This window comes from Capronia coronata, assembly GCF_000585585.1.
Source record: "Capronia coronata CBS 617.96 chromosome Unknown acBCG-supercont1.3, whole genome shotgun sequence".
Lineage (NCBI taxonomy): Eukaryota > Fungi > Ascomycota > Eurotiomycetes > Chaetothyriales > Herpotrichiellaceae > Capronia > Capronia coronata.
Window position 1 is genome coordinate 2,746,203 of NW_006912895.1, and position 12,161 is coordinate 2,758,363.

Genomic DNA, 12,161 nt, shown 5'->3' on the forward strand with positions numbered 1-12,161 from the left:
GAACGATTTGGACGATTGAATGGGCTTAGAGCGCATCACGAACTCCTTGAGCCGCCCTTTGACTCTACTCGAGGTGTATGGTCTGGTAAAAGATATTGCCTGGGGTTGGCCAAGGGATGAACGGGCTGGGAAGGCCCGAGCAAGGCATTCTAGGTGCATTTACCTTACAGCGAGGTGGTATGACAGAGGAGACTGCCTCCTTGGGCAAGTCACAGAACACTTGGTGTGCTGTTATATACATACGTGCCTAATGCGCATACCTATACGATGAGGTGTTTACCGATACGTTTATGTATAGCCTTTTTCTCTGACCCCTGCACAGTCCTCTGTTACCATCACAGCCGGTGTGTTTCAGCGGATACATTCTGTCAAGGTTGTGCAGGGGCCGTCTACTCAGATTACACCGACCAAGAATGAGATGAACCTGGTCGATGGAAGTAAATACGTTAATGAGCCATAGTAGGTTTCCTCAAAGTTTCAAAAGGGCCAACGTTCAACGTTTGTGTTCGTGTCCACGTTGACTAGATGTAGAAGAGGGAATCGAATCGAGCCGTTCCGCACCCTTCCGTTTTCACCTTTCGCGTGCCAGTGGGAAAATGAACACCTGGGAAATCTTTGGTTAGCGGGCCCATTGGGTCCAGCCTGTCACTATGCAGGAAGACAGTGTTCACTCTCTTTCCATTCTCTTCTGAGGTGCCGGTTGAGGCTGTTGGAGTCGGTGTCCTCGGCCTTCGGTTGTTACCGTCACGAGTCATTTAGGTTGCATCATTCTCAAGGGTATTTTCAAACCCGGTCGGTTTCCCTTCCTACCAGTAACAACCCTTCTCGCCCAAGAGCTGGCGGAACTGGCTGCCCATTGCATCAATGACGATTTTCAGGTCCTTCTGTCTTTCCCTCACTCCGAGTCCAGGGCCTGCGGAGTCCTTGCTTTTGAGGTTGGTATTATCTTTATTGCTGTCTTTGTGCCCGGCTTGACCTCCGGCCCGGATCTTCTCGCCCCTTGCCTCCTGTGATCCGAATTTAACCAACCTCCTTCCGTCTACGTCGGCGGAGCTGGCTTGAACCACTTCAGGACTGCTTGCTGCTTGCAACGGGCCGGATTGTGTCAACGGAGTGATGGGTGTGGCGTCAAGTAAAGTTTGCCAGCGAGCCAGGAACGCCCCTGGACCTGGGGAAGACGAGACTTCGGGGATTGCATCGTCGTTTCCGTCTGTCCCTTCTCCGGCCAATGTGGGCGTCGATGCGCTCCGGGGATCAATCCGTGGGGGAGGACTCGCAGATCGAGAAGGCGGACGGCTGGCTGCGGAATTGGCAAAGATCTTTGCAATGGCGGGATCCCTGGATGGCGGGGATCTCAGAACACTTGCTAGGCGGGCCACCGATTGGCTATGCATCTTTTCAAGGAATATCGAATGAGAGTCGAGGATTGGGATGATGTGCGATTGTGTCTCTTTGGGCAATGATTGGAAGAGCTCGTGGAGTGGCCGTGTCAGCTTCCCTGCTCCCTTGCTGGTGATCTCAGGATCGTCAGGATTCGTGTCAGGCCCAGGATCTCGTTTGAACTGCGATACCGCTTGCTTTGACCACTCCAGATACCATCCAGTCAGTTCCTTGTCATTCTTACAGCATTGGTGAAGGAAGGCATGAGCGGCTCTCTGATGTTTCCGCAGCAATTGCACAAAGTCCCCGACCGTAGGCACAATCGATTTACCCGACTTGTCTGTTTGGACCTTGGCCAGCTTGATCAAGTCCTTGAGGAAGTACTCAAAGTCAGACAGCGTCGATGATAAATCAATGGCATTGTGCATTCGTCGTATGACAGGCTCGTAAGCCTCGATCACTTCCCTCACGGAAACGGTCAGGTGGTCCGGTGTGCCTTTGCAAAGGCACTGTATCAACTGCTTTCGATCACGGATCGAGAGGTGGATCGAGAGGTATTCGAGGGCTTGTTGGTGATGGAAATCGGTCAGTTCGGTCGACGAGCATTTGCTCTCCTGCAAGATGGCGGTGACGATCGACATGTGCTGCGTTTGGCTTTGTGTTCGGATGCGATCCTGCTCGTGCTGAGGTTTGTTGGTGTAATCTTTCAAGGAACGTAGTTGCTCTTTGCCGAGTTTGGCTCGTTCTCGTTCGATCTTGGACGCGCGGGATTCGAGGTCTTTGATATCCCAGTTCAGGACGGTGGAGATGATGCTGATTGACGTCAGTGACTATAAAGATCACGTCTTCCGGGCAAGGACAGGCCGTCTCACGTTTGCATTAGATTCATGCCTTCGTTTGGGTTTGACGTCAAACCCATCCAGTTTGTTACACTGGTCACGCTCATTTTGGCCAGTCCAATCTTGACTATGCCGTTGAGCATGGATGCCACATTTCCGATCTTCAAGGTCTGCTTGAGGACCATGTATGGTACCAGCCTGTTGGCATTGTCGACGAGCTTCAGCAAATACTGGCCCTTCGGTGACAAGATGAGCGTGTAATGCATCAAAGACGCAAGGCTGAGTGCCCGGTTAGCAATTTGCTCCATAGACTGGAAAGCTAGACAAAGCAGGCTGACAAAGTGGCTCACTTGACAAGCACGAATTCGTGCACCGCCTTCGCCTGCGGTCCATGGTCTTCCAGGTTGCCAGTTTCGGCAGTCTTCTGGACGAGCTCATCCAGGACATTTCCATAGACGGCATCGCTCAGGAATTCTCGGAAGGCTCGATTAAGGTCGTCTGCATTGCGGATGTCGTAGTTGTAGTCATGATTCTTGATCTCAGGAAAGCCACCATAGACACCTCGAACGGGATATTCAATCAGGGCGGAGATGGCAGTAGAGAGCGTTTTGCGACTCCCAATGACCCCTTTGTCGTAGCTCTCGCTGAGGTTGGCTGCTTCAAGGTTCTCGATGATATCATGACATTGGACCTTCCACCACTTTTCAGGCAGGTTGTTCAGCCCCGGTAAGTTCAACACAAATTTCGACACCAGAGCCTGCAAGAAAGGGGCATTGGATGGCTGTCCAGGTCTGGCCGTAAACGGCGGGCCATAGTGGGCGAGGGTGCCGGGCTTTCTGAACTCGCGGATCTGTGCGTAAGTGTCATGGTGGGTTAATATGTCAAAGAGCGCAGCCGACTGGGCGGGCGACAGGACCTCACCCATACTGTTAGACACATACAATACCGCTGCTGATGGTCAGAAACCGAAGACGGGCGAGATTGCTATCACAGTATGCAGGATACTCTGTAGAAGGAAGACGACGTTCTCCATGACGTAAGCTGTTGAGGCAACCCAATGGAGAGACACTCGGGGCGGCGAGGAAATTCGCCTAGGCGCCTAGGTTCCCAGCTAAAGTAGCCTCCTCAGCCCAGCATAGGTACCTACCTTAAGGTCCCTACAAATATCGCACTGGCAGTGGTGATACCCGTCATGCCTTGCCCGTCCGACGCCTAACCACCCTTGCCACATAGGCGCGACACGCCCGGCTGCACAAGTTGACGTGCAATGCCTCGGCGGGCTCCCGCTTTCCCCGCCCCGTGTCCGACGACTGCATGACGAGCCTTGCAAGAAGTCTAAGACTTAATCTCTTCAGCTGCTCTCCGTCCTCACCATCCTTAGCATTCAAATCGTTCCATGCCTCTTTTATATGGACGTAAAGGATATGCCCTAGCTTTGCTATGAGCTGAGGGGAGATGATCCGCTGGTCAACAGTCCATCTACACACAACCCCTCTCCGCAGTCCGAACAGGCCGATACCCACTCGGGCCCTTCTCGGTCAATGGAAATGGAAGCTTTCCTCTACGACTCCGCTCTTCTTGCAGCGTCGTTCGAGTGCTTTTCAACCCTGGAAACCCCAATACCAGCCTTCGGACCCCTTTCCGCTTGGTCCCTCACGAAAAGTCCGCTTCTTTAGGTCCCTGATATGGGCATCTGTCTTTGTCACCGTGGGCACCATCGTAGCCCTACGGTACCGTCTAGGGGCATACGTTCGACAGGGCAGAGTAAAGGTCGACTCCGCGGCTGACGCCCAGCTGGTACTTGGAATAATGGAGCAAATCAACCAACATCCTGCGGTCCAAGCTCTTAACGAGGATCCCGAATTTGAAGAGATATTTCCCCTTGCAACATCTCTTGAAGTCACCAAGGCAATACAGGAGAACGTTCCCGGGAGAAAGATCCACCATTTCATATACACTGCTCTCCGTGGTGCCCGCGGCGTCTTCCCCCGTGCCTTTTATTGTCCCTCACGTGGTATATTGGTCATGGTGGTCGGGTTTGGGTATGGCACCGCAGGGCCGCTGGACACCCTCCATAACGGGGCTATGGCCACGATGATCCAAGAATCCATAAGGCTGCTGGCACAAGCCTGGTTCCCTCCCGAGGTGGTTTACAAACTTTCAAATCTCCATATGTATTTCAGCATTCCCCTCATCGCGAACGGTATCTATTGCATATCTGTCGTGCCGGCTTCCACTGTGGCTGATCTCGAATTGACGGTTAACGAGCACAGATGTAACCGGCGTACAGGCCCGGCCATGGACACGTCGATCATCTGGCCAGAATGGTTCGATCCCACGGACCGACGGGAGAACTTCAACACAATGATCGCCCGAGTCTCGATGTATGACGGTCATCCCTTGGACGAGGCCAACGCGATTATTGTGAACTGTGTTGGGAGGTTCGAGGTACAACAATCCGAGCATTGGCCTCCTATCAACCAGCTAGAGCAGGTCGAGGATGATAAGGATGCTACATGAGAATTGAGTTACGATTACTCAATGTTGCTCCCCTCCGATTTCGAAATGCGCCCGGACTCCTTCATCAGAATGTGCAATCAGATCCCTTTGAAGTTGAAGGTGATGAACTGGAAGTTACACGCGTTGCTGGATGACTTCGCAGCCTACTGGCAGTAATATTGACAGTTGAGCCAAAAGTCCACACGCGTCCAGGCAGAGTCGGCATCTACTCCTCCGCGGTTGTCCTCCGAATGAGGTAGCTAAACCAATCATGGCCATGCAAGGATTAGGACATGGGCCACCAGAAGGCTCAGGTACAGAGCGAAGTCCCCTGCAAAGAGGTGGACGAAGACGGGAGGTTTCTCCTCAATCCTTGTCAGAAGATAAAAGGCGGGATTGGTCACGCACGGCGCCGTCTAGTGCATCGGACTCGGTTGATCGTGTCGTGCATATGCATGGATGGGACCCCTGGCTGCTCGAAAGTATATCAGACCAAATGCAACAGTGCCTCCTCTCTACTATTGAAGGGAATGGAAAGAAAAAAGATTTAATCAAGTGGAGCACGCTTGACCTGCGATCTCCTTGGAAGTCCAGAGTGCACAGCAGCGTGGTGTTAAGCATTAGGGGTCCAGACGTCCAGTCATCAATTCTTACCAGATAGAATATGGTATCATATTACATCTTCGATTGACTATAGTCTCGGCAGATACTTGAGTCTTGAAAGGTGTAGTAGAGTATTGGTCATCGAAGAAAAAAGCCTTCCTCCCAGTGATCTTCTTTTCTCTCCGATCTTCTAGGCTGTATTCATGTCGTCCTTGATCTTGAGACTCTTTCGCTTGAAGTTTGATATGCCTTGAATCTGTGGATACATGCTCAGCTCGATCTTGGAAAGAATTCCCCCAAAATTTTTTCCAAATTGTGCTCATCGAAGAACAAAGTTCTGCCCAAAGTGGTTCCTTAGTGACTCGATGCGCTCGCGCTTCTTGCAAAGGCTCGAACGAAGGCAGGACTGCCTGGGCCCCTCTGGGGATGTGCATGGTTGTTCTTCCAGCCTGCGGGATAGGTAGTTGGTTCAAGACAAGTGAACGCGCCACGTAGGTCGTTACAAGTCACTGCCACTGCTGGTAATACCTTTGCGGCGACACAGATATATTCTCTCACAGACGGAGCTCCACCATGGCATAGACGCGTAGATGACCTTTTCGTTCCCGGCAGGCAACGATACGCGGCACAAACATTCTGTTGTTCAGGAGCTTTCGCGTGGGCCTTCAACGCTAGACTGCTTCGGAGAGTTCGGGCTCACTGAACGGATAACCATCTCCTTGCCCACGTCAAGACTCCTGACATTGCAGGTCCAACCTCTTCCCTGCAACCACTTACCGTATTCGCCTTCCCATAGATACTCTGTCGCTTCGTCGGCTGTGACGCGCTTGACGCGCAATTTCTTGACGCTCAGACCATGGTCGTCCTTTACCTCGTCATGAGCGCTGATCCAGCATCGCGCCATGAGTGAGCGAGCAAGTTCAGCTCCACCTTGTACGCCCGTCATGATGTTGCCTCCGAGATACCATGGATTCTGGGCATGGTCGAAGGAGTGGAAGAGTAGGGTTAATGGAAGGGCCCCCGGTACCCGGACTAGGTGATTCTGAATGTACGGCTGGAGATCCGTGAGAGGAAGACCGTGCGGCGAGTAAATGATTGATATGGCCTTTGGCCGAGCGGGCGTGACTGGAGACAGGCCCGACATCGAAACGAGAGCGGTCACGGAATTTTGAAGGGCCGGGCTGGTTGGATCGGTTTGACCGCTCGCTGGACTCAAAGGAGACAACCGAGTCCCGGCGGAACAGCACTCGCTCGAAACTGCCGGCATTGTGGCGGGAGAATCAGGAGGCGTCGGTAAAGCGTGTCCAGACGCAGAAGGAGCGTGACCCAATTTGAACTGGGAGCGAGAGTCCAGCCGCGGTGATTGACTTGGGATTGTAACGAATCGATCCACGATCTCTCCAGTCTCTGGGTTTGGAACGACCTGGATGCTGGGTTCATCGGAACCATTCGGCGATAGGTCGGAGGTCCTGTTCCAGTCTCTGGATAACCGTGGCCGGTGTCTCCTAATCTGCGACAATCGAGGACTCAATGCAAGATCGTGGTTGCGAGAAGATCCATCAAATGACATGGGTCTAGCCACGGTAGGTGACATGAGCGGAGGAGGGCTTGAGGGCGGCATTGTCGTTGGAGTCAAGGGCACATGAAAATATCTTGTCGTCCTGGGAAGATCGACCGTGGAGACGGGTGCAAATGCTCTGGTGTGCGTGGGAGGCTGATATGTGATCCCGAACGCGTTATGCAATCCAGTCATGTAAGACTTGGCTGGAATGAATGCGATATTGAGTTCGCCAGGGAGACCAAGAGGAGAGAGCGGAGGGATTCGTATCTGTAGAGACCGACCAAATTTGGACCTGGGGTCGTATTTGAGGATGCCACGGACATTGGTCGGATCAAAATAGTTCCAGCTCTTGATCGTTTTTGCAGCACTCGGCTCGGCTGCGATGATAGTCTTTCCATGAGGGCGGAGTTGGAGGAGGGTTTCCTTGTGGCAATGGTCAGGTTTGTTCTGCGAGACAATAACCACATCAGGTTCTTCTATCTCGGAGAGATGCTGGATGGCACTTGTGATTCTGTGCTCTGTCTTTGCAAACCAGGGTGCTGTGACAATGGACGGCCCAGCAAGCCAAGGATCAATGAGAACTGATAATCTTCCATTGACAGATGGGAGGTCTGTAGCGTGAGAAGTCTCTTCATGCGAGAAGACAAGAAGGAAGGTCGAGTCAGCATTCAAATGTTTCACCACGACGGACATGAGGAGTGGCGACGATATCGACCACTGCAGGCGTAAGTGTTTCGTGCGTCAGAGTAAAGAGCTCGCCAATATCATTCAGACAGAATCATGATTCAAGAAGAATCGCAGACAGTACAGACAAGGGTAGACGAGGATTTAAATTGTGAAGCGACAGGAGCCTCTAAGACTATGCGTAGTCAAGGAAAGGAAGAGCCTGGAGATGCTCATGACTTTGGTACGTACTCCTGTACCATATCACAAGCCAGACAGCGGCTAGAGTTGATGATCTGAATGAAATCATCAAGGATTGTTGTGTGCTGCAGTGTGCAAGATGCCCAACTGGGATCATGGCGACGCCGGTGGCTGCACAGGATGAACGTTGTATGTGCAGCTTGAGGCTCGACTTGCTTCTGACCCAAAAGCCAGACATCAAACTAGCAGCACTGACACCACGCTACCCTTTGACCCTTTTGATACGCACCAACTACCGCTCCTCTATCGCCTGCTCCCCTGCTGATATTCCCCCCCACATCGCACCTAGAGCCACCGGATCGGCCATTTATCGCCTCGAGTTTCAATTTTAATCCTCTTCCGCCACTCTGGAGTTGGTTCCTATCGAACAGCGACAGCTCACCCACCTCCCTCGTCTTCCCTCTAGCTTATGCCCCAAGCGGCCTCCGAAGACCGAATGAGCACAACAGCAAGGAAGTCAATCAGAGAGATGGCTGGTTCTAATGGCAGCCAAGATCTGCCGTCAACACGGGGGCAGCTCTATCTACAACCGATTCGGAAACAGCGGTGCATTTCTCCCACCCCGAAATAGTCTCAACATCTCTTCTCCCATCCATATCTTTCTCGAGGTGGCAATACCTTGTTCTACGTCCACTGCGCGACCGGCCTGGATCAGCAACCCTTTGCCGTTAGCCTCCATCCCCAGGCTCATCAAATGCACTACATAAGCTGCGATCTCCGAGGGGTCATTGATGGGAACTCCTAGCGCCCGCATCCTCTTTGCCCAATCTGACAAAGACTCTCCGGATTTTCGTCCCGCAATGATGTCCGTCAAAGTGATGCCCGGCGCAACGACTGAAATAGCAATTCCTAGTTTGGCGGTGTCGTTTTTCAATGCCCGCATCAAGCCTACGATACCTGCGGACAGAGTTAATTGTAAAAAAAGGGCAGGATTGGCATCGAGAGCCTACCGTGTTTGGCAGCGCTGTACAGGGGAGCCCCGGCGCTGGCAAGGTAACCTGCGAGGCTAGCAGTCATGACAATGCTCCCTCCATTCTTCTTTTCGGGCCCTTTCTTGATGTAGTGGATGGCCAGCTTTGTTGTATCGTTGGCGGCGTGCATGTCGATGTCCAACGTCCGGCGGTCGGGCTCCTCGAGTAAACCGTCCTTGTCCATTCCATCTTGGAAAAACTGATCTTTGTATTCGGCAACCCCCGCATTCACAAAGACGCCGTCGATGGAACCAAACTTTTGGAAACCGGCCTCAAATGCCGCCCTTTGCGATTTCCACAAGGTTATGTCGCACTGCTGGTACAGGAATCGAGATGACGAGGTCAGTGATTTCGGTGCAGACGCATGAGGTTGCGCGCGATCCAGCACGACAACATTGTTGCCGAGGTCGTGGAGGAGAACTGCTGTCTGCAGTCCAATCCCGCTGCTACCCCCAGTGATGAGGATGGTGCTGTTCTTGGGCCCGGTCAGTTTGTCCCCTGAGACAATAAAGCTCTCGGGCGCCATGTTGTAAGCCTCTCTCTCAGAGATTGAAATCGGATCCAGGATCGAGTAAGTCTGGGGAAACCTGTTCCTCTTGGTGGGTGAAAGGACGTGCCGGTGCTGTTGCAATGTTTCCCCGCATTGTTAGTACTGCAATGCAACGACTCTTTGCCTCGGAACTGAGCAAGCAGACAAATTCAGGTTTCTTCCTTGCGTCTTCTAGACGAAGCAAGCAGTATAGCTTAAGGTCAGCTAGCGGTCAAGTCTCTGCCTTGCCTTCCGTTCTCCCAGCACAGCAAGACTTCTCCGAACCTTGGCTTACTCGAGTCGACTGCAGCGGACCTCGACCTGTTCATTCAACAGTGGCCCGATCGCGTTTACGTTCCCCGGACATTCCAGCGACGACAATGGCAGGGATGCTTCTCTAATCGTGTTCTTTGCCAAGTTCTCATGACAGCCTCTCGCCATGGACCACAGACTGGCTCGGACCAGCCATGTGCAAGCCGGCATTTGGCTCATCGGAGGGTTGATCTTCTGCCGCCTAATGTGGTTATCCTATCAGCATTGAGACCCGGCTGTCCAATGTAGCCCGAAAGTCCAAAAAGCAGCACTCAGAAGTGTTCGAATATTTCCAAGATCAGATCCTTGTACAAACTACTACTTAAACAGTCCATGTGTGCACAGCTCCACAGAGGTGAGACAGGAAAAGTGTCAAGAATGAGGGCTCCGGCTTGTTCTGGTTAGGATCGCATGAAGAAGGTATACAGGCAAGGGATCCATATACGTGGTACGACGGACACGTGGCAATCCGCCTAGGTTACCTTATGTTTTGAGTAGTTCGGTCCTGGGCTGAAACGTCGAAGACATGTAAAATGGGCTGCAAGCATCCGGTCCTCATCGTCAGTGTGACAGCTGTTGTGCTGCGTCGTCCAACGTGGCGTTCCCTGCCCGTTGGAGTTGGACCGACTTTGTTGTGGAAGATTCACGTTTTCACCTACCGTGCTTCACGGAACTGATTGATTGGGACGTCCTGAACCCGTGGGAATTGCTTAGCTTGCAGACTGAATGAAGAGTGGCAGACATAACTCGAGATGTATTCCCATCGTCGATTGGAAGGCAGGCGAAAGCAGTCCTTCATTTGCATCTTATCCTTGCAGTGAGTTAGCCACCGTGAGATGACTATCCTAGGCGTGCTTTCCCGGTGTTGTCGCCGGCACCCACAATCGCCGGTCTGAGGATCCTCAGTCCTTTGCTCGAAGCCGAATTACCGACACCGTTGTAGATAGAAGATCAACTTGCCGAGCCCGGTTCCAGAAACAGTGCAGCCTGAGCCCTGGTGTAGCACGATGGAGGAGGATGTCACCATTGCAGTAGACTGCCGGTAGAGAAGAACCCTGCTGTGGTACGATTGGCACCGGAAGGACTGGGTCTTATGGCTGGCTGGTCCCTTAGCCCCCTTCTGAAGGAATGAACGATATCGAGTTTGAACTGTCAACCGTCAACCGTCAAACATGGGGCTCCGACTGGCTTCTTGACGAATTATGACCCAGCATGAAGAAAGGCGCCGGCACAGTGTGCCTATGCCCTAGGGTCCCAGGTAGTTAGTTACGCGAGCTCAGCGACTACTATCCGGGGGCATCGAGAGGCACTGCAGACAGCTTTGGATCCCTAATGCAAACCTACTTAGAGGCCGCCTGTACCTAAGGAGCACTTAGGCATTCAAGTGGTGACCGATCAAGCCCAACCGACTCAAGATGTTCTCTGGATCCGTACCTCATCCGAACTTTGGGTTTCCAGTTCCCTTCGCTTCATCCATCCCAGCCACTGGGAGAGGTCGATTGTTCCTCCTTTAGGCTGACATTGCCCGATGAAGGCACAAAGATCCGACACTGGATGTCCTTGGGCGTCAAGGGTGAGATGCAGACATGACTAGGTACGTATCTCTTGCATAGAGACGCGGCACCTATGAACGAGGCATGAGAGAGCTGAGCAAGGGTCACCCCTCAGTTGAATCCCTCCCACCTGGAAGAAGCCGAAGGATGCTTGTTCTTGTCGTGGGCTGCGAATCGTCCAGCATGATATTTTGACACACGATTGTTGTGGCTACACCTTCAGACTTGTCCAACAGATACCATTTCGACCTCGCTTCGTCCAATGCGATGGGCAGCATGCATTCACATGTCCTCTCAATCGCCTCTCTCTCGCTAGGCTTGCCTCCAGAGGCCTCACGATTGGCGACCAATTTCCACAAGCGGCGTGAGCTGGATGCCTGCATCAGGGAAGCGTGGGTGAACCTGACAACATGTTTGACAGGTGTCAAGGGGGCGACCAGGTTGGGTGAACGGTGGCGCTGCTGGGTGTACGTAAATGAGTTTCCCTTGGAACTTTGGAAGATTTCCTGTGGCCCTTGCTCTGGCGATTTGGCGAGGTGCAGTCGTGGATGACTAGGATTATCTCTGGGAGCGCGCGAACCTCTCGATCAAATTGATGAAAAGCCTACAGGGGTCTACCTGACAACAACAGTTCAGCAGGGTTTGCTTTTGGGACAGGAACCAGGCACAATCACAGCTGGGACGCCCCCTCCTTACAGAAGAGGAACCAACTCTAGTGACGCCGACCCCACCTGGTTTCTGTGTCCTGCCTCGACAATTGGACGTGGACTCCGACGGACAGTTCCCAAAGAGGCGATGAGAGACATGGAAACATACCTAGTCAGCGACGACCTCTCCACGACAGCTATCAACGTTGTCCAGCAGCCAGCAGCCGGCAGGAAGGTTTGAAGGACCACCACTGGCGGTCCGAAGATCCAGGGCCATGTACGTATCCTGTGGAAGTTGTTATATATCTTGGGTGCTCGTCGTCCTACCGGACTTGATCGACCG

At 52.7% G+C, this 12,161-nt stretch overlaps 4 protein-coding genes across 4 annotated transcripts; 1 reads left to right on the top strand and 3 right to left on the bottom strand.

The window, feature by feature from the left end:
- Positions 1 to 806: 806 nt before the first annotated feature.
- Positions 807 to 3,144, bottom strand: A1O1_04299 (uncharacterized protein; the record flags this gene model as incomplete). The annotated part of the gene is made up of 3 exons (XM_007725194.1): positions 807 to 2,193; positions 2,253 to 2,498; positions 2,570 to 3,144. The coding sequence occupies 3 exons, from the start codon at positions 3,142 to 3,144 to the stop codon at positions 807 to 809; spliced, it is 2,208 nt and encodes a 735-aa protein (XP_007723384.1).
- Positions 3,145 to 4,028: 884 nt separating this feature from the next.
- A1O1_04300 (uncharacterized protein) lies at positions 4,029 to 4,739 on the top strand (the record flags this gene model as incomplete). Its single annotated transcript, XM_007725195.1, has 1 exon — positions 4,029 to 4,739. One exon carries the CDS (start codon positions 4,029 to 4,031, stop codon positions 4,737 to 4,739), a length of 711 nt encoding a protein of 236 aa, XP_007723385.1.
- Positions 4,740 to 5,964: 1,225 nt separating this feature from the next.
- On the bottom strand, positions 5,965 to 7,575 carry A1O1_04301 (uncharacterized protein; the record flags this gene model as incomplete). The annotated part of the gene is made up of 1 exon (XM_007725196.1): positions 5,965 to 7,575. One exon carries the CDS (start codon positions 7,573 to 7,575, stop codon positions 5,965 to 5,967), a length of 1,611 nt encoding a protein of 536 aa, XP_007723386.1.
- A 754-nt stretch (positions 7,576 to 8,329) lies between these two features.
- On the bottom strand, positions 8,330 to 9,303 carry A1O1_04302 (uncharacterized protein; the record flags this gene model as incomplete). Its single annotated transcript, XM_007725197.1, has 2 exons — positions 8,330 to 8,703; positions 8,757 to 9,303. The coding sequence occupies 2 exons, from the start codon at positions 9,301 to 9,303 to the stop codon at positions 8,330 to 8,332; spliced, it is 921 nt and encodes a 306-aa protein (XP_007723387.1).
- Positions 9,304 to 12,161: the final 2,858 nt, after the last annotated feature.